The 25,227-nt window shown below is 36.9% G+C and overlaps 3 protein-coding genes across 3 annotated transcripts; 2 read left to right on the plus strand and 1 right to left on the minus strand.

The window, feature by feature from the left end:
- The first annotated feature begins 366 nt into the window (after positions 1-366).
- On the plus strand, positions 367-6,352 carry LOC310927724 (glutamine amidotransferase-like class 1 domain-containing protein 3, mitochondrial). The gene is made up of 4 exons (XM_083890103.1): positions 367-623; positions 2,681-2,852; positions 2,985-3,183; positions 5,898-6,352. The coding sequence occupies exons 1-4, from the start codon at positions 414-416 to the stop codon at positions 6,091-6,093; spliced, it is 777 nt and encodes a 258-aa protein (XP_083746229.1). The 5' UTR covers positions 367-413; the 3' UTR covers positions 6,094-6,352.
- A 1,648-nt stretch (positions 6,353-8,000) lies between these two features.
- Positions 8,001-11,562, minus strand: acod1 (aconitate decarboxylase 1; the record flags this gene model as incomplete). The annotated part of the gene is made up of 4 exons (XM_083889748.1): positions 11,309-11,562; positions 9,919-10,008; positions 9,614-9,813; positions 8,001-8,955 (listed from the first exon to the last, which is right to left on the minus strand). Exons 1-4 carry the CDS (start codon positions 11,531-11,533, stop codon positions 8,001-8,003), a joined length of 1,470 nt encoding a protein of 489 aa, XP_083745874.1. The 5' UTR covers positions 11,534-11,562.
- A 3,087-nt stretch (positions 11,563-14,649) lies between these two features.
- On the plus strand, positions 14,650-15,528 carry kctd12.1 (potassium channel tetramerisation domain containing 12.1; the record flags this gene model as incomplete). Its single annotated transcript, XM_083889224.1, has 1 exon — positions 14,650-15,528. The coding sequence occupies one exon, from the start codon at positions 14,650-14,652 to the stop codon at positions 15,526-15,528; it is 879 nt and encodes a 292-aa protein (XP_083745350.1).
- Between the last annotated feature and the right edge of the window lie 9,699 nt (positions 15,529-25,227).

Consider the following 25,227-nt stretch of genomic DNA (forward strand, 5'->3'; position numbering starts at 1 on the left):
TAATTTATATTTAATTTATTTTATTAATTAATTAATTTAATTTAATTTAATTTAATTTAATTTAATTTAATTTAATTTAATTTAATTTAATTTAATTTTATATTTAAAAAAAACTAGTCGTTTTGTGTGTAAAATATCAGTAAAAAAAATCACATACTATTAGAGTTGGATTCATTTTTTATTTAATTTTGTCCATGTTTTTACTAGTTCTGACAGAATTGGCATTCAACTAACTTTCATACAAAACATGACTATACAAAAGGATTTGATACTCTTATTGTAGGACCTATTAACGAACAGTAGGGGCAGCAATACGCCATCGTTGCGTCCAGTCTGCCTAACCGAAGAAGAAGAAGAAGAAGAAGGGGGCGGGGCGTTGTCTGCGTTGACAGGCAGTTTCAGTTCAGTCCGCCATGCTCATGCTGACCCAGCTTCTTCACCACGGCAGTCGCAGTTTCCTCACACTCAGTAACGTGCACAGCGTGAACAACAGAGCCCTTCTTTACTCCACAGTCATGGGGAAACGCGTGGCCGTTGTGCTGGCGGGCTGCGGCGTGTATGACGGCAGTGAGATCCACGAGGCCTCCGCTGTTCTGGTTCACCTGAGCCGAGGAGGTGCAAGTGTAAGTCTGTTAAAACAGCTTTCGTAGTCAACGCAACTGTTCGTGTAGTTTTGTACAGTATGTGGAAGGAGAAGGACTGAGACAAACACCGCTCTAGCTTATTTTTTTCCTTGTTTTGTCATTAATTCAGAGCACGCACGGGTTATTCACAAAGTTAGTTTGACTTGCAGCATTATAGAAGGTCAGGTCAGCTCATAAGTGCGGTCAAGCTAGCAGACACTTCAAAATGTGTACCCATTTATTCGAGATATTACGGTACCAGTGTTGGCGGCAGACACAATGACGCTACATGATATGTATTTATAGTAGGGCTGTCAAAAGATTAACATTTTTAATCAGATTAATCACAGGGTAGCTGTGGATTAATCACGATTAATTACCATTCGTAAATATGCCAAAAAAATTCTAATTTTCTCTTTATATTATTGTAGGAACGGAGAGATAAATAAAGTATGAGAAAATATAAATTAAAGAACAATAAAATACTGTAAATAACTTGTAATAACCTATACAAACTTAGTTTACTTTAAAAAAATTAACGCGTTAATTCAACACATTAATCATCCTGCGTTAACGCGTAAATTAGGGCGTCAATTGACAGCCCTAATTTATAGTCATCGATAGTAATGTTCCGAATATCAAAGAACAAGACTGGCTCTGTTACATGTTTTTGAAGTGGTTAAGTTGTACAGTTTTAAACGTCACCCCTATTTTCATAATAAAAGATTCACAATTTATGTTTTAAATATTAATTCCCTTTAAAGTTTACAAACTTTAAATTGATTTTTGTCCCAGGCTTCTCCCACATGGTTTATGTTAAGTTGTATGCAAATTTACTGTAGAAATGGTGAATAAATTAAAATAAAATTCAGCTCCATGAAGAAACCGATTTTGTTGTGCTAGACTGTGGATTACTCCAAAAGTACACACTACTCTGCAATAGTAGTAGAACAAGAATTAATAAGTGCAATAATATATTATATATCTAATATATAGAAACAAATATTGTACACTGTATGTAGTCCATATCAGGAAATCAGAAAAATATTAAGTAGTTTATATCCACACACAAAAAAGCCACTACAATAAGAGGGAGATTATTTATTATTTAAATGAGTTCAGGATATGAGATAATATCATATAATAAGGTGACAAAAACAACGGGAATAGGTAGTGGATGCTGTTCAAACAAAAACAAAAATGTCAAAACAAAACCCTGTCTAAAGTAACCTTATTTAATTAGACGAAAATAACAGAAAATACAGGTGGGAACAGCATCCCTACACTTGGTGTATCTAGTGTCTAAAACACTTATAATGTAAAAAGAGGTGCTCGAACTCCCACCTTAATATAATGTTATTTAAGCATTAATATAATAACACTTTATAATTTACTGGGTAATTACCCTGTATTTTGGCCATTGTTCTTACCTTCTAATTACAGGTTAATACCAAGAAACACATTTCTGTTACCATATATTTACTGGGTAAATAGCTAGTAATTGGGGGCTGTAGCAACCTGCTTATTACCAGCTTATAACCCAATAATACACTAAAATTCACCATATAGAAACCAGGTAAATACCCAGTATTTTTGTTTACACTTATTGGTCTGTATCCAGTAATGTCCAATAAACATTTAACAAGCTTAGTAGCTCCTGGATTAAAACTATCAACTGTAATTAAAACTATCAACTGTAATTCATTGAGAACCAATGGTTTAGAGTGTCCATATCCTAATCCCCATATTGCATGAATTTGTTGTTGCGTTATTTAGAGGAAACCTGAGAATACTCGTGCACACACAGGGAGAACATGCAAACTACATGCAGGAAGGCCCTTGTTCTGACCAGGTCGTGAACCCGGGTCTTTTTGCTGCAAAGGCAAGAGTTGTAGAAAATAAATTAATAAGAAAATCAATATGAAATTGAAAATGTAGACGTAAATAACCTGAAACAATTGTGTATCAGTGTTGTTTGTATACTTTTGTGCAGCTCCACACAATAGGTGAGAGGCATGAGGTCCATTTTTAATGACGTCATGTTTCATCACCTGCAGGTAAACATGTTTGCTCCCAACATAGATCAGATGCATGTGGTAAATCATCTGAAAGGTGAACCGTCTCAGGAGAACAGGAATGTGTTGGTGGAGAGCGCGAGGCTGGCCCGCGGAAACATCCAGGACCTGTCGAAGCTCACCGTCAAGGACCACGATGCTGTTATTTTCCCAGGTGTGCTCGTATAACAACATCACAGATGGTCTCTCTGTCTTTACATCCAGCGTTGGTATCGTGTTGATATTGTTTCTGTGTCGTTGAGCCGATGTGAGATAAAGTAAAAGTTAATGTTTACGTTTTTGACAGGTGGTTTTGGGGCAGCGAAGAACCTGAGTACATGGGCAGTGCAGGGGAAGGACTGCTCTGTTAACGACGAGGTGAAGGCCACGCTGCAGGCGTTTCACGGTGAGGGCAAACCCATCGGCCTCTGCTGCATCTCGCCTGTCCTGGCAGCCAAAGTGTTTCCTGGTTGCGAGGTCACCGTCGGCATTGAGAAGGACGATAAGTGAGTCCGTGACATTGAAGCACACCTTTTTCTTTTTATAGATGTAAAGTTTTTACTTTTAATTTACTCCTCAGTTAAATCGTGAGATGTGGGAATTTTGTAAAGTGAAAAGTGACATTTTATAGCAGGGGTTCTCAAAGTTTTGATACCCGAGCGCCAATTTTGGAACCCAACATTGGACTGAGGGCCGCCAAAGGAAAAAAACAGAAATAAATCCCATTTGTAATCATTTTAATGACCAGATTGCAGTTCTACAGTTTATATTACAAAGTAATATAAGCGTTAATATAATGTAATTTAAGCATTAATATAATAACGCTTTATAATTAACTGGGTAATTACCCAGTATTTTGGCCATTGTTCTTACCTTCTAATTACAGGTTAATACCAAGTAACACATTTCTGTTACCATATATTTACTGGGTAAATAGCTAGTAATTGGGGGCTGTAGCTACCTGCTTATTACCAGCTTATAACACAATAATACACTAAAATTCACCATATAGAAACCAGGTAAATACCCAGTATTTTTGTTTACACTTATTGGTCTGTATCCAGTAATGTCCAATAAACATTTAACAAGCTTAGTAGCTCCTGGATTAAAACTATCAACTGTAATTCATTGCGGGGCCGCCAGAAATGTTTCTGCGGGCCGCCATTGGCCCCCGGGCCGCACTTTGAGAACCAATGCTTTATAGGATATAAGATACACAAGCTGTTAACATTGGTGTGTTTCCACCAGCCTGTTTTTAATGAGCGTTTTCAATCTGCACAAAAAAAACTTCAATGCAAACAGAACATTTTTGATTAAAGTTTTAATGCCTAAGGGAGGTGGAAACACTGGGGCATCGACAATGGCAACAGTTCAACTGAGGACGTGTATGCAGGCGGTGAGAGGAGGAACGTTACACGACTTTGTGCAAGAAGCAGATATTACTGCGATAATGAACTGAAGCAGCAATGTAATGCCACCATATATCAACAGCTGTTGGTGCTCTTTATTGCACCCATTTATCCTGCTCTGGTGAAATAGGACCTTTGTGCCACCGAGTGTTTTTATCAATAAACTGTTTTGTTTTACAGCCGTTGATGGAAACACAGATGAATGCACGGTTTCTTTTAGTGAATCTAACCCTCTGCAATACATTTAAATTCGTATGTTTCAATGATTTATTTAGAAGAAAAAAAGTCACTATTATTAATTCAGAACATTCTGTTGTAAACTTATCACGGTAGAGACACACTTACTAGTTCAGTTTTGACCTTCAAAAGTTGTCTGCACACTTTTATTTTTGGTTTTCTCAGTTTCGATTTTACTCTTCCTGATTTAAGAACATGGCCGATTAGCTTGGCTTAGCTTGATTACATCCAGTCTGATGATTTCAAGATTTTTTTTTTAAGCTACGTTGACATATTCTCAAATGCTTGGAATGCTTTTCTGATTACATTGCTTCCATAAAAGAGAACGAACTAATAAAACTTGCAACGTCTTCAAAAATATTTCCAAAACTACTAAAAAAGTTGCTGCTTCAGCAGACTTGAAGTATTATTTTAGTCACTTCCAAGAGATATTAATTGGCAGAGAGACATCTATTGCAGCCAAAAAAACTGTTCAGCTTCACAAATCTCTTACTAATTCATTGAAACAAACTCCTGTATTACACTCGGGGAAGGAGTTAAATACTTTTTTTCATATAAATTCCATTAAAGCTGGCATATTTAGCGCAAAATTCATATCAATGTCTTTGCATGATCTGTCCGTGTGTGCGTGGGTTTTCTCCAGGTTCTCCGACTTCCTCCCACAGTCCAAAGACATGTTATGGGGATTAGGTAAATTGGTGTGAGAGTGTATGGTTGTTTGTCTCTATGTGGCCGTGTGATGGACTGGCGATCTCTTAAAGCGGAACTAGACCGGAAGTTCCTATTAACGCGTTCCTATTAACGTGTGTATATCTGCATCATTACCTTGTTTATGAAGCCCTGACGCTTCGAAACAAACAGTTCAGCCACTGCTGAGAACGTTGTGTTTTATTGTAATCTCTGGGCTCAACGAGATCACTGAAAATCCCGTAATAGTTACGTAAGCAGCGGTTCTCCTGAACAACCGATCGTCCTGCTCCGGGCACTAGTCCGGGCACATCCGGTTGCGTACATTGAACCGCAGAAGAAGAATAACGTCCGTTGTGGAGGTGTTTCACGAGCGACAGTGTCTTCTGACTCTGGGTCTGACTCCGGGTCAAAGGTCGTCAAAGGGACTGCGGCGGGGAGTCGTGAAGAAGCTATTTTTAAACACTGTTAAAACAATGTTTTGATAATGAGGAGCAGTGCATCCGCCGTTCCAGAGGGGGGCGCTGCGCTTCTGAGAACGGATGTGCTGGATAGTACTGGCCAATCACAAGACTCTGTCTTCTGGGGGTGAAAGTTCACTCTGAAATCTCGCAGCAGAAAAACACCCGTCAGAAAAGAGAGATTTCTATCGGCTCCTTTACAGCAACTAGGAGGTTTTTGACCATAAAAACAAGTTAATATATGTAAGTAGACCTCCATAACTAACATTTATGTGCAACAGGACCACTCTATGTGACCTTTAACTTGCTTATTTAACAGTGTAGTCATATACCCAAAGAAAAAAGAGCTCAGTTGGAGTAAACCTGAACTTTCCTGTGTCAGCAAAAGTTTCATCCAATTCACTAACCTCTTTTTTTCCTCACCAGATACCCCGACACAGCTGGCACTGCAGTGGCCATCAACGAGCTGGGCTGCAAACACGTAAGCAAGGGTGTCAGCGAGAGTCATGTGGACGAGAAGAACAAGCTGGTCACCACCTGCGCCTTCATGTGCAACGCCCCCATCCATGAGGTATTTGACGGAATTGGATCGATGGTGCAGGATGTTTTAAAACTCGCCTGATTCAACTGAACCCTTGAAGATGACGCTCATCGTGGTTTTTTCGAACAGGCTTTGCGTTAGCCCCCTGCTAAACTGATTAAAACAAAATCAACTAACATCGTGATTAGAAGCACTTCCAGTATATACAGTATGTTTATAGTTGCAGTGTGCACTGCATTGTCTGTTTTTTTGTAGGCGTATCTGCTATCTGTTTATCTTCATTCTGCTTGGTTGTATTGTGTTAAATCAATAGCAGATAATTAAATTAATTAAACACAATGCAAAAGTTAACTTGGTTTACTGATGTTATTTTGACAAAAGTAAAATGGCGAGTATTAAGGATCTTTCATTCCCAAAACTATGACTTTGAGCTTTTTGAGGAGGAGGAAACAAAAAGCATTCATGGAGATTCTCAGATTATTTATTTACAGAAAAAGACAAATATTCACTGTGCTCGACTTCAAACAAAACACAACATTAGTATAATCTCTTAGTAGTCAAAATCCTCCTTTAAAACAATACACACGGAGAACTCTCAGCTGTTGTTCTTCACTTCATGTAAACTGGATGATCTAATAAGCTGATCCCACACGCTTCTCATTAGTTTAAGGTTAGTTTAATTTTAAACTATTCCTACATTAGCATTTCTAGAAGGACACACGTGACAAAACAAACAATCAATCCTCATGTAGCTACAGCTGCAACTCACAATTATGTATTATTATTTATTTAATAGATTGATTATAAAATGACAGGAAATGCTAAGAAGTGTTCCCTAAACCTAAGCAATAATGTTCACAAAAAAATAAAAAATTTGCATTTTAGAACATGAAAAAAAATCAAAAGAACCTGTTTCAATTATAAAAACCCCACTCAAACAGAATCAATCATCAGAATATTTGGTGATTAAATTAGTAGTCAATTAATAATTGATTAATCATTGCAGCCCTATTTGCAAGTCTTAAACCCCTATGTTTGCACCCCATTTAATGTCAGTTTCACACCTTTTAACTTTGTGCCAATTTTACTGCACTGTTGCATAGCATGCTAGAAAAAAAAATACATGGATATTGCATCTTCTTTCCTTTCCCTTAGGGAGTAACATTTTCCACAGCAGCCCATATTTTGACATATATTCTGTCTCTTTATCTTGTAATCTAAACACTGCAATCCAGCTTTTCTTAATAACCTTTTTTGTAACTTTACATAATTAGAGAAAACATTTTTTTAACGCCACTGTAAAGCAGATGCAGAGTTTCTCCTCTAACATTATATATGTCAGAAAACTGTGGCTGTGAACATGTGAAAAAAGGAACTACAGTTGGAGAGCAAAGTTATAAAGTGTAGACTTTCTCAGTAGTTTTCAGTTTAGGATAATTTAGGCATGTCTAAAACATATGTTGTGAAGACTCACCAGAGCCATAGTTTGCACAGCTCTTCCTCAAAAAAAACACAGAAAAGCTCTGCCACTTAATACAAAATCCCTGAAGATGAGGGAATGAAAGAGAAGAAGAGCATGAGGAAGAGCAGACTCCTGTGAGGCTGCAGTACCACTGATAGAGAAGGGGGGGGAGACAGAGAGCAGGGCTGTAGCTAAACCAGCCAGTAGTCAACAGTATGTACCACCAAAATGGCAAAAATGTTGCTTCTCTGTGTTTGTTATCGAAGTGATGAACAGTGACATTTAGCTGCTTTGCGTTTAAAGCACTGAAGTGTATGTATGTGTGTGTGTTCAAGGTATGTTGTGGGGACCTCAATGTTATGGGCAAAAGCAAGTCCCCTCAGTGTAAAGTATTACATTTTAAAGGTGACGACATGTATGGTTATGGTTAGGGTTAAAATAGCTGTTAGGCCAGAATTAGTTTTGGTTGCTGAAACCACGCATGGGGAAAAACTTGTGATGGCCTCACAATCATCAACTTGCTCCTTCAGATGTTTCTGTAGATTCTGTAAAACTGCTGATGTGGAATACTGGTCATCCTCAAATATGCGTTCAGAATCGAGCATTCGCCCACTTTTTCAATGTTTTCTATCACATCAATGACTCCTTCCACTCCCTCTGTGCTCAACACTGAAGAAGCATTGCCACTGAACTTAGCCACCAGGTCTTTGTGACTCAGGGGCTTCCTCCAGTGGCCATAAAAGGTATCGCACTTGGCCGTGACAACCCCCTGATGCGTCTGTACCTCAATGTCACAGTACATCTTGTCAAAGCTGGGGTGGTTGTCCTCTGGTGTCTCCAATGTCACTTTGGACAGGAGCTCCCTCAGAGCAGGACGCTTCATTTGAGCCTCGCTGAAGGAATCCACCGTAACCTTGTTGTCCAACAGTGCGGAGCAGGCGTTGAACTGAAACGAGTGCCTGGCCTGGTGCTCCGTGTCTGGTAAAGGGCAGTTGATGTACTTGGATGGAGGTACTCGTAGTGTGATGTGCCGGATCTGGCGGGGGTCAAAGTTTGCGGCTGTTTTTTCAAGCTTCCTGCGCGCTGCCAAAGCAGCATCCACAGCCCAGTGCATCCCCAAATGAGCAGGGATGCTCTTGACGGCCACATTCTGGTCCTCCAGAATCCATTTAAAGTCACGGGAAGAAGAACCCGCAAATTCCGAGGGACGATAATCTTTGTAGTAAACCCCAAACCCACAGTCCAGGATGGCCGGGTTCCCCTCCAGACCGAGCTGTGCCAGCTGAGCGGCCTCCAGGCCTCGGCGAGCTGCGTTTCCTATGTGGAGAGGTTTGGTTTGTGTGGCCGCGTTGGCCAAGGGAGCCCCCGCAGAGGAGGCAGCGATCGCCAGAGCGTGAGTGCACTGTGTGGGGGACAGACCCAGGAGCTTTGCTGAGGCTGCAGCACTGCCCATCACTCCAACCACGCTGGGAGGGTGGAATCTGAGGATGAGGAAGGGGAAGAAAGACTGGAATATCAGGATACGTATTGGAAAAACTTGGGGAATGGCGAGGAGAGAGGTGTTCAGCTGCACCATGCAACTTCACCAATCCTACATACTGTACCTTTAAGGTAACTTAGGATAAAGTACTCTTTTGTGGCCCCACCATTGGTAAATATGCAGTCATACATTTGCAGAGTTGTCACCAAATAAGTTTGTTGAATACTTCACAGCCGTTGTAGAGGTTTACAATTACAAGTGCATAAAATGAAGCAGGGATTTATTTCTCTTGGAAATGGCTGATTTATGTGCGAGTCAGATTTAGGTTTTAATCAGAATCATAATACTTTACAGACGCGTTGATAGACGCGCACTCACTATCATTATACAAAAAGACGATAACGAATATATATGATAAAAAAATGCCTTATATGAATCCATGTTCACCAATATCACTGATGGAAATGATACCACAGAACGTGTAGGGGTTGAACTTGAGGTGGTTTGCAAATTGCTTTGCCATAGTTTTATTTATTTTCACTAATGTATTAATTTACATGCTCTGCAGCCATTTTGTGTTGCAGAACAGTTAAGTCGGACTGTGATGGAAAATCTTCAAGGAACGCATCTCGAGTGTCAACATTTGCAAATGGCTTTACCTTTCAGGGATGTTGTATGCTTCTGTGGAGAACCTCATGAGTCTGCCCTGCACCTCGATGCCAACGTTAAAGGCCAACAGCAGGTCGAGGCCAGAAGGCCGACTGGGCAGCGTCTCCGCCAGGGCCAGCACCGCGGGGAGCACGGCCCCCGAGGGATGAGTGGCGGGGTGCCACGTGTCGTCAAAGTCCATGGAGTGAACCTGTCGGTGTGACAGAACCGGTGATCAAACGGCACCGCACAGTGTTTTCTGTCGAGACAGATTAAGGAGTGCGTTGTGCTTTTTTATTTATTTGACCAAACTTACAGCGATGCCATTGACGAATGCGGCGAATTGAGGAGGCAGACTTAAGTCCGATTTACCCCACACGCTGCTCCTCTCGTCTGATGTGAACAACTGCAACCAGACAAAAGGATATGTGATCAATTAAAAACGGAGAGAGCGGTGGGAGAATCACTGCAGTCAGGTGTGTGTGGCACTGATTCTTGTTGGTTAAGCCCAGGTGTGTGTTCATATACCCTGAGTCTCCAGTGCTCTGTTTGTGCTCTCATTGTCTCACCTTCAGAGGGAGTGAGAGGTTCTCCCTGTGGCTTCTTAACTTGTTGGTGTCTCTCTCTATAAACATCAACTCAGAACTGTGTGTGTTTGATGTCAATTGCCTTGTTTCCCAGTGTTGTAACTTCAGGCTTTTGGGTTATCAAAGGTCCTCCTGGGCGTCCTTTGCCTTTCGTTTCATATTTTCTGGGTCTCCTGAACAAGTCTGGTTTTGAGTCAGCCGTGGTTTAGTTTTAAGGAAGCCTGTAGTGGTTCTATACAGTTGTGTTGTCCCCCCCGCCCTTTCCAATCTATCGCTATTGCGATTTTTCTGGTTATCCCTCGTTTCCTGAGACATTAAGCATTTGTGTGAAGTGAAATAGGGATGTGAAGGCAACCGATATCTAAAACCGCAACGGACTGTGAAAAAGTGTGTGTCTCAGTCTGAGGGGTGAAATAGTGGAAGTTTGGAGTTAAATATGCATGGGTTTAGAAAAGTGGAACTGGATGTGTACTGTTCATGTTATTATAGGCAAATAAAAAGGGCAGATTTTTTTTTTTATTCGATTATGGGGCAGGAACTAAAAAGGGACATAAATGACTTAAGACGAGTTACATTTTTAAATTAAACCCTTAGAACACAGAGGATTTTGGCTGGCTTTTTCCAATATTATGTTTAAACATACAGTATAGACTGTACAGAGGCTATAAGAATGTGCAATAAAGAATGTCTTGAATTATTATTATTTTTTTCATCAGATTGCCTATAGGTTGTACTGAAAAATAGGCTTCAGACTTTTTCATCAGACAACCTATAGGCAATCTGTTAAAAAAATTCACCAACTATATAAACACACCTGAGCAAAAAATTACTCAAAATGTTTAAAATCAGATTGAATTTTTTAAATCTGGGAATACGTCAGTATTCAGTTCAAAATTCACTCGTTTTTATGAACAAGAGAAAAGAAAAACAGTTTTTGTGACCTCTGCACAATTAATGCTGCTTTATATCACTACTAAAAATGACGATATAAAACGAATCATAACTTTGACTCAACAACAAATAAGAAGACATTTTTGATATAAACTGTTTTGTTTGTTTGTTTGTTTGCTTTTTTAAAGAATACTGTAGCTCCACCTGTTGTTTAACATTGCACTGTACCTGGCTGTGCTTGAGAGCCTTTTTGAAGACATCTGTCCTGGTTCCTATTAACCCGACACCCAGCGTGTCCATAATCATCCTTTTGCTTCTGGTTATCACGCCGTCTGTCAGCTGGCCAGTGCTGAGGGAATGAACAGCAGCTCCAAAGCTCTCTGTGATACCCTGGTGAGGTACAGTACCAGAGTTAGACCCAAAACTCAAGACACAAACATACTGAGGGACCATATAACCACACTATGTTGCAATTATGTCTTCCCAATACTTCCCGAACAAGTGCAAAAATGTAGTCTAATAAAATCCATTATATAGCTGTAACTATAACAAAAAACACATTACCTTGCGTAGCATTGTTTGCTGAAAGTATCACCTGTCACAGAATAAAATAAAGGTTATTATACCAGTTCAAACCACACCCTGAATGAATGCGAATGCTTTTTTTTCCCTCCGTTATAATGAACACATAAGCCAGTTTACCTACCTTTTCCTAAGACGTCTGCACGTTTAATCATCAACACTGTTTTCAAATGACAAACTATCCAAGAACAGAGACACTTATAAGAGGCAGACTTACGAAATGTGCAAACTTTGGAAAGACCCACGACAATGAGAAGTGGTAACTTTCACAATGACTGGACATCGCCTTTGATTCTTTTGCCCCAATTGCGTGGTTAACAGTAGATATTCAAAGGTTTGTTGCAAATCTCTTGTTTGTTATGTTTTCTATATATATATATATGTATATATATATATATACATATATATAAAAAACTCTAAACATGTCGATTAAAATAGAAAAAAAATCAATGACACGATTTTTTTTAAAAACACCCTTCATTACAGTCATGCAATATATATATATATATATATATATGTATATATATATACATATGTATATATATCAGACATTTAACTTCAAATAACAAATAAGTGTGGTTGACTTCGGTTATTCAAAAAGATACAATAAAAAATCAACCTGTCTGTTCTTAAGACAATTCAAAAAATGAAAGAGAAATCTTAGTGATCCACTGCAATATTAGCACAATGACATAAGTTACTATGTTATGGGTGAATCAGCCGACCTAAAGAAATACTGTCTTTCGCAATCAGCTACTTCTTGAAATGACTATGAATTTTGGAAATTCAGCTCTCGACTGGGAAGTTGTGAACAGGGAAATGACACAAGTCTCTAGAAATCCCTTCCTGACAAACACGTGTCTGATATCAAGCTAGGAAATAATTGTGATTGTACTAACCATCACCTTTGATGACGTTTTATTTGACGTTTGTATACTCACAGGTAGAAGTGTTAAGTAAGGTTTAGTTTACCTGTTTATTAAATTATGAATATTATTATTTTTTTTTTTAAATTTCACTTATTTCTCTGCTTGCTACCAGTCTTGATATCAAGCTTATTGGCTGTTTTAAATTAACAAAAAAAAAAATTGCTCCAGTTTTTAATTTTATCTGACATTTACTTTACTCTTAAACACGGTTTTTTTTTTTAACACAGTTAATCAAGTCACACTTCTTTTAGTTGATAAACCCTGGAAAACCCAGTTTTAAAAAAACATCATGTATGTGTACACACATCTCTACTTACTGTACATGTTCCAGTAACTTTAATAAATGCTTTCATTTCCTTTCTCTTTGTAATCATTTTGTTTTAGATTCTATTTCCCACACGCCCATGCTTGGGTGTCAACATACAAATCATTATATTTGATAGATATTTATCCATTTTGATAAAAAATAACAAAATATTGAATATATTATTCATTTAATGAAACACAGTATCTGATGTCCATGTGTAAGGATGTGTATGTTTGAGGGTTGAGGGTTAACACTACAGCTCTCGCTCTCTCTTTCTCTAATAAGATGCTGCCTGCATTTCCTTCTGAAGAACAATGGGTGTCACTCTTTCCATATTTTTCTGCAATTTCCTGATTTCAAAGCAGATTTCTGGTTATGACACATGGGTCTGAAAAAGAAAGAACATTGTAGTTATGTGATGAATTAAAAACTAATACATCCATATCTATGTCTGTCTGTCTATCTATCTTTATATGGAATAAACATTATTATTTTTTTAAATTATAATTACAGGTATATCTTTGTAGTTTGTTTGTGTATTGTTCACAGCCCTTTTCGCCCCTCTGCACTCACCGGATTGCTCAGTCTTGACATGCTTTTCGATCACAGAGCGAGTGAATCCTTGTGTTCGGTTGATGCTACATGTGCTTGAAGAACACGTAAACTATACTTTTGCTTTGTCATCTTCAAAGAAATTGGCGTATCAGAGAGAAAAAAAAACAACTGCAAGAAAAGCTGGAAAGTGAGGAAGGGAGATTATAGTTATACAGTTTTGTTTTATTTTTTTTAGAAAGAAAGATATTGCAAACCTTCCTTGGTGCGTCATTGATAGCTGACCAGCTTCACCACTGCCTTGAAGACTCCCAGTCCACATAATAATAAACTGAGTTGGAACATTTGCATGGGGTCCAACATTTCTCGAGGCACCCCTGTAGGTGGAAGGTCACATCACATGCAATCTTTTTAAAAATTGGAAGAACAGATACATTATTAAAAAATAGAACAGAATAGGAAAATAATAGACATTTATTGTAATCGTTCAGAAAAACAACAAAACACAGTGTGGAAACTATGTAGTAGAAGCAAATAAAATGGAAACACTCTGGTGCCATCATTGTACACAAGAAGATGTAATAACACACACACACACACACACACACACACACACACACACACACACACACACACACACACACACACACACACACACACACACACACACACACACACACACACACACACTTTAATGATACTATCAAGAACCAGGATCTCAGCAGCACGAGGTGTCTTTGTAAAAGCTGGACTTCAACCTCCAACCTACAAAATGTAACTAGACACTGTTGAATATCAAGTTGTATGCAATTTTCCTCTTTATGTTCATTGAATATCATCTGTATTGTCATTAATAATACTGGCAGGCTCCTGCATTCTGTGGCATGTAGTGGCACTATGTGGCACTCTGGCATTCTGTGGCATGTAGTGGCAGGCTCTGGCATTCTGTGGCTGATTCTTACATTTATTTTGAGCAATAATGAATCAATGAATCAGTTTGACCTGCCTCTGAATGCAACACTAACACACACACACACACACACACACAAGATACTAGGTAACTGAACAGTTAACCAATCACGCACGCGCATGCTCGCGCGCGCCAAGCCCAGGCTTCATAAACAAGCCGCTGCCACTTTGTTGCTCAGTGTTGCCTCTGATTCATCCACCGCATCAGCGCAGCGGCTCTTTTCACGACGATGGCACTGGCTGACGCGGAGCGCGCGGTGTCCAGCTGCGGCGGCGGAGACTCGTCGTCCTGCTCCCCGTTTTCCGAAATCATCGAGCTGAACGTCGGCGGACAGGTTTACGTCACCAGGTACACAACTCTCGTCGCCGTGCCAGACTCGCTCCTGTGGAACATGTTCACCAAAAAGTCGCCCAAGGACTTGGCGAGAGACAGCAAAGGGCGCTTCTTCTTGGACAGGGACGGCTTCTTATTCCGCTACGTCCTAGATTATCTCCGGGACCTGAACCTGGTCCTCCCGGACTACTTCCCCGAGAAGAGCCGCCTGCAGAGGGAGGCTGACTTCTTCCAGCTGCGGGACCTCGCCAAACGCCTCAGCCCGCGGGTGAGTAAAGATAATTCCCTCAGCGAGGAGATCATCCAGAGCGACACGGAGGAAGGCGCGCAGCAGTGCGGTTCCACCGTCTGCATGGAGACTTTGCGCGCAATGTCGGTCAGCGGTGCCATGCGCTCTCCGTCGCTGGACTCCAGAAAGTCTGGCTACATCACGATAGGATACCGCGGCTCCTACACCATCGGAAGAGACATCCAGACCGATGCCAAATTCAGGAGGGTGGCGCGCATCACCGTGTGCGGGAAGACGTCTCTGGCCAAAGAGGTGTTTGGGGACACGCTGAACGAGAGCAGGGACCCGGACAGACCCCCGGAGAGGTACACATCCCGCTACTACCTCAAGTATAATTTTCTAGAGCAGGCTTTTGACAAGCTGACAGAGGTGGGCTTCCACATGGTGGCCTGCAGCTCCACGGGCACCTGCGCCTACACCAGCAATGATCCAAACGAGGACAAAATCTGGACAAGCTACACTGAATATGTCTTCTGTCGGGACTAATAACTGCAGCGTCCATGTGATCATGTTCATGTCAATAGAAGGGAATGTCTTAATTAATGTTGCGTTTGGTATGTTGAATGGCAATGTTGGGCAAAAAAAGCAAATTCCATCCCCAGTCTACTTAAAAACAACCAAGCAGCAGAAACACCTCTGAGGTTAACCAGGGACTAAAATGCCAAAAAAAACAATAAAACTACATTTAATACACTTTAATGACACAAACACTCAAACGAGTATATGTGAAGAGAATACAATGCAATTTCAATTATGGTTTGAGGAGCACATCATTTGAGATGACACACACATCCAAAGCCCCAAGAGCAGTAAAATGCCACACAATATTAATAAAAAAAAACCAATAAAAAACTTTATTTGGTTACATTCAAAGGAATTAAATCAATTTAAACTAACGTTGCCATGTTATATAAAGATAATTTCAGATGCTACCTTTCTTATGAATGAACATTGGAGTAAGCTATTTTTCTTACTTTGTCGACCATTTTCCTGTTTCAGTGCACCGTCTCTATCTTACTTGACAAAAGTGCTGTGTGAAGTGAGCGGAGTCCCGAGGACTGGCGAGCAGAAAACTCAGTGTCAAATCTAACTAATCTCGCTTGATCACGTTTTTGCCACGTTTTTGTATCATGTAATTGTCTCTTGACTGCAGACCTCTTGCTTGACATGATTGTAAGTGTATACGTGCTTGCCTGGTAGAGTTGTATCTGTTAAACTCGCAGATGAAAATAAAATCTTCTACTCTGTTATTCTCAGCCCTTTGCCAACCATCTTATCTTCTTCTGGACTGGTGTAGTCTACTTAATACAGTTATATATATATTTTTGCAAATAAAAGGTGATGTTGATGAGGTATGTTGGTCATTTTCATTAGAAAACAATTATATCTAATTCACTGGTTCTCAAAGTGCGGCCCGGGGGCCAATAGCGGCCCGCAGAAACATTTCTGGCGGCCCCGCAATGAATTACAGTTGATAGTTTTAATCCAGGAGCTACTACTGGATTACTGGATACAGACCAATAAGTGTAAACAAAAATACTGGGTATTTACCTGGTTTCTATATGGTGAATTTTAGTGTATTATTGGGTTATAAGCTGGTAATAAGCAGGTAGCTACAGCCCCCAATTACTAGCTATTTACCCAGTAAATATATGGTAACAGAAATGTGTTACTTGGTATTAACCTGTAATTAGAAGGTAAGAACAATGGCCAAAATACTGGGTAATTACCCAGTAAAATATAAAGTGTTATTATATTAACCCTTAAATTACAATATATTAACGCTCATATTACTTAACGCTAAACTGTAGAACTGCAATCTGGTCATTAAAATTAGTACAAATGGGATTTATTTCAGTTTTTTTCCTTTTTTTTCCTTTGACGGCCCTCAGTCCAATGTTGGGTTCCTAAATTGGCCCTCGGGTATCACAACTTTGAGAACCCCTGATCTAATTAAATCAGTCATGTGCACTATTGCACTGGTGGTCTGGCAACCCAGGCTGCCTTGAGTGTGTGTGTATCTTTTTTATATACATCTATGTCCAAGATATTTATCTATACGAGCATCTTGGTAGAGAGCATTAGCTTGTTTTTAGCACCCTTCTGTATTGGTATACATGCAGGCACAGCGCAGTGATGGACTTTATCTTCATCCCTGTTGATTATTCAACCAGCTAAACACCACCTTGCCAGGACCAGTAGTCCTTATTGAAACAAAAACCTGTTCCTAATGAGGATCAGACCCTCAAAGAGAATCAAAGTGAGATGCTCTTGCTCAGAAAACTCAGCTCAAAACCCAAAATAAGCTTCCTAGGCCCAGTTGAAATAAGAATGGCAGTGATGTAACCAGCATCTTACAAAGTTCTTGATTGACTTATGTACTTTTCCTCTTCACAAAGTATTATTTTCCCTGTGATTACATCACACAAGAAAAAAAAACCTTCCACCTGTGAGCTCGGTTTGCATGTAAATATTGCAGGAGGATCCGTAGCCGCCGCTTCCATTTCTGTCACACGAAATTCGGTCGCATGCTGTGTGGATGCAAATAGTGCAGCTGTGCACACATGATGTCATTATCATTTCAAGTGTAAATAATGAAAGGGTCCAGCTGCACACAATCTGACAGGTCCTGTGGATGAATGCAGAGATGATTGTGCACCTCAGACGATGCAAAATGCAGAATTATTTGACCACCCAGTGGATACAGCCAGTCCTGGATTATGTGTTTTCCTTTAAAACAGACAAGAGGTAAGAGTTTACCTTACATTTAGAGCATTGGTTCTCAAAGTGTGGCCCGGCGGCCAATGGCGGCCCGTAGAAACAATCATGGCGGCCCGCCAAGCTACTAAGCTTATTAAATGTTTATTGGACATTACTGGATACAGACCAATAAGTGTTAACTGTACAACTGTATTTACTATGTCATCAAATTTTGGATGACATAGTGACACAGTATAGACGTTTTTGTCCAATTTTGGTGTTGAAATTTTTTCCCAAAAAATGGTCACATTTTGGACGACATAGTATAGTATGTAATTTTTGTCAAATTTTGGACCAAGCTTTTTTTTGAAAAAAAATTAGTCACATTTGGGACCAAAAACGTTTTTCCCCAAAAATTGTCAAATTAGGGACGACATAGTATAGTATGATGTTTTTGCCAAATTTTGGACCAAAAACTTTTCCCCAAAATTTTTTAACATTTTGAACGACATAGTATAGTATGATGTTTTTGTCAAATTTTGGACTAAAAACTTTTCCCCCAAAAATTGTAACATTTTGAACGACATAGTATAGTATGACGTTTTTGTAAAATTTTGGACCAAAAACTTTTTCCCCAATTTTTTTTAACATTTTGAACGACATAGTATAGTATGACGATTTTGGACCAAGCTTTTTTTTGAAAAAAAATAGTCAAATTTGGGACCAAAAACGTTTTTCCCCAAAAATTGTCAAATTAGGGACGACATAGTATAGTATGATGTTTTTGCCAAATTTTGGACCAAAAACTTTTCCCCAAAAAATGTTGACATTTTGAACGACATTGTATAGTATGACGTTTTTGCCAAATTTTGGACCAAAAACTTTTCCCCAAATTTTTTTTAACATTTTGAACGACATAGTATAGTATGAGGTTTTTGCCAAATTTTGGACCAAAAACTTTTCCCCAAAATTTTTAACATTTTGAATGACATAGTATAGTATGACGTTTTTGTAAAATTTTGGACCAAGCTATTTTTTGAAAAAAATTAGTCAAATTTGGAACCAAAAACGTTTTCCCCAAAAATTGTCAAATTAGGGACGACATAATATAGTATGACGTTTTTGCCAAATTTTGGACCAGAAACTTTTCCCCAAAAATGTTTTAACATTTTGAATGACATAGTATAGTATGACGTTTTGGCCAAATTTTGGACCAAAAACTTTTCCCCAAAAAATGTTAACATTTTGAACGACATAGTATAGTATGACGTTTTTGTAAAATTTTGGACCAAGCTTTTTTTTGAAAAAAATTTGTCAAATTTGGGACCAAAAACGTTTTTCCCCAAAAATTGTCAAATTAGGGACGACATAGTATAGTATGATGTTTTTGCCAAATTTTGGACCAAAAACTTTTCCCCCAAAAATGTTAATATTTTGAACGACATAGTATAGTATGACGTTTTTGCCAAATTTTGGACCAGAAACTTTTCCCCCAAAATGTTTTAACATTTTGAATGACATAGTATAGTATGACGTTTTTGCCAAATTTTGGACCAAAAACTTTTCCCCAAATTTTTTTTACATTTTGAACACATAGTATAGTATGACGTTTTTGCCAAATTTTGGACCAAAAACTTTTCCCCAAAATTTTTTAACATTTTGAACGACATAGTATAGTATGATGTTTTTGCCAAATTTTGGACCAAAAACTTTTCCCCAAAAATTCTAACATTTTGAACGACATAGTATAGTATGACGTTTTTGCCAAATTTTGGACCAAAAACTTCTCCCCAAATTTTTTTTAACATTTTGAACGATATAGTATAGTATGATTTTTTGGCCAAATTTTGGACAAAAAACTTTTCCCCCCAAAATTTTAACATTTTGAACGACATAGTATAGTATGATGTTTTTGTCAAATTTTGGACCAAGCTTTTTTTCCCAAAAAATTGTCAAATGAGGGACAACATAGTATAGTATGATGTTTTTGCCAAATTTTGGACCAAAAACTTTTCCCCAAAAAATGTTGACATTTTGAACGACATTGTATAGTATGACGTTTTTGCCAAATTTTGGACCAAAAACTTTTCCCCAAATTTTTTTTAACATTTTGAACGACATAGTATAATATGAGGTTTTTGCCAAATTTTGGACCAAAAACCTTTCCCCAAAAAATTTTAACATTTTGAACGACAAAGTATAGTATGACGTTTTGGCCAAATTTTGGACCAAAAACTTTCCCCAAAAATTGTCAAATTAGGGACGACATAGTATGGTATGATGTTTTTGCCAAATTTTGGACCAAAAACTTTTCCCCCAAAAATGTTAATATTTTGAACGACATTGTATAGTATGACGTTTTTGCAAAATTTTGGACCAAAAACTTTTCCCCCAAATTTTTTTAACATTTTGAACGACATAGTATAATATGAGGTTTTTGCCAAATTTTGGACCAAAAACTTTCCCCAAAAAATTTTAACATTTTGAACGACATAGTATAGTATGATGTTTTTGCCAAATTTTGGACCAAAAACTTTCCCCCAAAAATTTTTAACATTTTGAATAACATAGTATAGTATGACGTTTTTGCCAAATTTTGGACCAAAAACTTTTCCCCAAATTTTTTTTTAACATTTTGAACGATATAGTATAGTATGATGTTTTGGCCAAATTTTGGACCAAAAACTTTTCCCCCAAAAATTTTAACATTTTGAGCGACATAGTATAGTATGACGTTTTGGCCAAATTTTGGACCAAAAACTTTTCCCCAAAAATGTTAACATTTTGAACGACATAGTATAGTATGATGTTTTGGCCAAATTTTGGACCAAAAACTTTTCCCCAAAATTTATTTTAACATTTCGAACGACATAGTATAGTATAGTATGACGTTTTGGCCAAATTTGGACCAAAAACTTTTCCCCAAAATTTTTTAACATTTTGAATGACATAGTATAGTATGACGTTTTTGTAAAATTTTGGACCAAGCTATTTTTTGAAAAAAATTAGTCAAATTTGGGACCAAAAACGTTTTTCCCCAAAAATTGTCAAATTAGGGACGACATAGTATAATATGACGTTTTTGCCAAATTTTGGACCAAAAACTTTTCCCCCCAAAATTTTAACATTTTGAACGACATAGTATAGTATGATGTTTTTGTCAAATTTTGGACCAAAAACTTTTCCCCAAAAAATTGTAACACTCTGAACGACATAGTATAGTATGACGTTTTTGCCAAATTTTGGACCAAAAACTTTTTCCCCAATTTTTTTTAACATTTTGAACAATATAGTATAGTATGATGTTTTGGCCAAATTTTGGACCAAAAACTTTTCCCCCCAAAATTTTTACATTTTGAACGACATAGTATAGTATGACGTTTTTGTAAAATTTTGGACCAAGCTATTTTTTGAAAAAATTTTGTCAAATTTGGGACCAAAAACGTTTTCCCCAAAAATTGTCAAATTAGGGACGACATAGTATAGTATGACGTTTTTGCCAAATTTTGGACCAAAAACTTTTCCCCCAAAATGTTTTAACATTTTGAACGACATAGTATAGTATGACGTTTTTGCCGAATTTTGGACCAAAAACTTTTCCCCAAAATTTTTTTTAACATTTTGAACGACATAGTATAGTATGACGTTTTGGCCACATTTTGGACCAAAAACTTTTCCCCAAAAATTGTCAAATTAGGGACGACATAGTATAGTATGATGTTTTTGCCAAATTTTGGACCAAAAACTTTTCCCCCAAAAATGTTAATATTTTGAACGACATAGTATAGTATGACGTTTTGGCCAAATTTTGGACCAAAAACTTTTCCCCAAAATGTTTTTACATTTTGAACGACATAGTATAGTATGACGTTTTTGCCAAATTTTGGACCAAAAACTTTTCCCCAAAATGTTTTTACATTTTGAACTACATAGTATAGTATGACGTTTTTTTGTCAAATTTTGGACCAAAAACTTTTCCCCAAAATTTTTTAACATTTTGAACGACATAGTATAGTATGATGTTTTTGCCAAATTTTGGACCAAAAACTTTTCCCCAAAAAATGTTGACATTTTGAACTACATAGTATAGTATGACGTTTTTTTGTCAAATTTTGGACCAAAAACTTTTCCCCAAAATTTTTTAACATTTTGAACGACATAGTATAGTATGATGTTTTTGCCAAATTTTGGACCAAAAACTTTTCCCCCAAATTTTTTTTAACATTTTGAATAACATAGTATAATATGAGGTTTTTGTCAAATTTCGGACCAAAAACTTTTCCCCAAAATGTTTTTACATTTTGAACTACATAGTATAGTATGACGTTTTTTTGTCAAATTTTGGACCAAAAACTTTTCCCCAAAATTTTTTAACATTTTGAACGACATAGTATAGTATGATGTTTTTGCCAAATTTTGGACCAAAAACTTTTCCCCAAAATGTTTTTACATTTTGAACTACATAGTATAGTATGACGTTTTTTTGTCAAATTTTGGACCAAAAACTTTTCCCCAAAATTTTTTAACATTTTGAACGACATAGTATAGTATGATGTTTTTGCCAAATTTTGGACCAAAAACTTTTCCCCCAATTTTTTTTTAACATTTTGAATAACATAGTATAATATGAGGTTTTTGCCAAATTTTGGACCAAAAACTTTTCCCCAAAATTTTTTAACATTTTGAACGACATAGTATAGTATGACGTTTTTGTAAAATTTTGGACCAAAAACTTTTCCCCCAATTTTTTTTTAACATTTTGAACGATAGAGTATAGTATGACGTTTTGGCCAAATTTTGAACCAAAAACTTTTCCCCAAAAATTTTTAACATTTTGAACGACATAGTATAGTATGACGATTTTGGACCAAGCTTTTTTTTGAAAAAAAATAGTCAAATTTGGGACCAAAAACGTTTTTCCCCAAAAATTGTCAAATTAGGGACGACATAGTATAGTATGATGTTTTTGCCAAATTTTGGACCAAAAACTTTTCCCCAAAAAATGTTGACATTTTGAACGACATTGTATAGTATGAAGTTTTTGCCAAATTTTGGACCAAAAACTTTTCCCCAAAATTTTTAACATTTTGAATGACATAGTATAGTATGACGTTTTTGTAAAATTTTGGACCAAGCTATTTTTTAAAAAAATTAGTCAAATTTGGGACCAAAAACGTTTTCCCCAAAAATTGTCAAATTAGGGACGACATAATATAGTATGACGTTTTTGCCAAATTTTGGACCAGAAACTTTTCCCCCAAAATGTTTTAACATTTTGAATGACATAGTATAGTATGACGTTTTTGCCAAATTTTGGACCAAAAACTTTTCCCAAAAATTTTTTTAACATTTTGAATGACATAGTATAGTATGACGTTTTTGCCAAATTTTGGACCAAAAACTTTTCCCAAAATTTTTTTTAACATTTTGAACGACATAGTATAGTATGACGTTTTTGCCAAATTTTGGACCAAAAACTTTTCCCCAAAAAATGTTAACATTTTGAACGACATAGTATAGTATGATGTTTTTGTCAAATTTTGGACCAAGCTTTTTTTCCCAAAAAATTGTCAAATGAGGGACAACATAGTATAGTATGATGTTTTTGCCAAATTTTGGACCAAAAACTTTTCCCCAAAAAATGTTGACATTTTGAACGAAATTGTATAGTATGACGTTTTTGCCAAATTTTGGACCAAAAACTTTTCCCCAAATTTTTTTTAACATTTTGAACGACATAGTATAATATGAGGTTTTTGCCAAATTTTGGACCAAAAACCTTTCCCCAAAATATTTTAACATTTTGAACGACAAAGTATAGTATGACGTTTTGGCCAAATTTTGGACCAAAAACTTTCCCCAAAAATTGTCAAATTAGGGACGACATAGTATAGTATGATGTTTTTGCCAAATTTTGGACCAAAAACTTTTCCCCCAAAAATGTTAATATTTTGAACGACATTGTATAGTATGACGTTTTTGCAAAATTTTGGACCAAAAACTTTTCCCCCAAATTTTTTTAACATTTTGAACGACATAGTATAATATGAGGTTTTTGCCAAATTTTGGACCAAAAACTTTCCCCAAAAAATTTTAACATTTTGAACGACATAGTATAGTATGATGTTTTTGCCAAATTTTGGACCAAAAACTTTCCCCCAAAAAATTTTAACATTTTGAATAACATAGTATAGTATGACGTTTTTGCCAAATTTTGGACCAAAAACTTTTCCCCAAATTTTGGACCAAAAACTTTTCCCCAAATTTTTTTTAACATTTTGAACGATATAGTATAGTATGATGTTTTGGCCAAATTTTGGACCAAAAACTTTTCCCCCAAAAATGTTAACATTTTGAGCGACATAGTATAGTATGACGTTTTTGCCAAATTTTGGACCAAAAACTTTTCCCCCAAAAATGATAATATTTTGAACGACATAGTATAGTATGATGTTTTGGCCAAATTTTGGACCAAAAACTTTTCCCCAAATTTTTTTTACATTTTGAACTACATAGTATAGTATGACGTTTTTTTGTCAAATTTTGGACCAAAAACTTTTCCCCAAATTTTTTTAACATTTTGAACGACATAGTATAGTATGATGTTTTTGCCAAATTTTGGACCAAAAACTTTTCCCCAAAAAATGTTGACATTTTGAACGACATTGTATAGTATGACGTTTTTGCCAAATTTTGGACCAAAAACTTTTCCCCCAAATTTTTTTTAACATTTTGAACGACATAGTATAATATGAGGTTTTTGCCAAATTTTGGACCAAAAACTTTCCCCAAAAATTTTTAACATTTTGAACGACATAGTATAGTATGATGTTTTTGCCAAATTTTGGACCAAAAACTTTTCCCCAAAATTTTTTTAACATTTTGAACGACATAGTATAGTATGACGTTTTTGCCAAATTTTGGACCAAAAACTTTTCCCCAAAAAATGTTAACATTTTGAACGACATAGTATAGTATGATGTTTTTGTCAAATTTTGGACCAAGCTTTTTTTCCCAAAAAATTGTCAAATGAGGGACAACATAGTATAGTATGATGTTTTTGCCAAATTTTGGACCAAAAACTTTTCCCCAAAAAATGTTGACATTTTGAACGACATTGTATAGTATGACGTTTTTGCCAAATTTTGGACCAAAAACTTTTCCCCAAATTTTTTTTAACATTTTGAACGACATAGTATAATATGAGGTTTTTGCCAAATTTTGGACCAAAAACCTTTCCCCAAAATATTTTAACATTTTGAACGACAAAGTATAGTATGACGTTTTGGCCAAATTTTGGACCAAAAACTTTCCCCAAAAATTGTCAAATTAGGGACGACATAGTATAGTATGATGTTTTTGCCAAATTTTGGACCAAAAACTTTTCCCCCAAAAATGTTAATATTTTGAACGACATTGTATAGTATGACGTTTTTGCAAAATTTTGGACCAAAAACTTTTCCCCCAAATTTTTTTAACATTTTG

This window comes from Microchirus variegatus (genome assembly GCF_963457635.1).
Source record: "Microchirus variegatus genome assembly, chromosome: 5".
In the NCBI taxonomy this organism is placed as follows: domain Eukaryota; kingdom Metazoa; phylum Chordata; class Actinopteri; order Pleuronectiformes; family Soleidae; genus Microchirus; species Microchirus variegatus.

What these genes read in the sequence shown, in the direction of transcription:
- LOC310927724 (XM_083890103.1), top strand. Translation starts at nt 414, where the DNA reads ATGCTCATGCTGACCCAGCTTCTTCACCACGGCAGTCGCAGTTTCCTC. An exon ending in TGAGCCGAGGAGGTGCAAGT is followed by an intron (nt 624 to 2,680) that starts GTAAGTCTGTTA and finishes CATCACCTGCAG; the next exon opens with GTAAACATGTTTGCTCCCAA. An exon ending in CGATGCTGTTATTTTCCCAG is followed by an intron (nt 2,853 to 2,984) that starts GTGTGCTCGTAT and finishes CGTTTTTGACAG; the next exon opens with GTGGTTTTGGGGCAGCGAAG.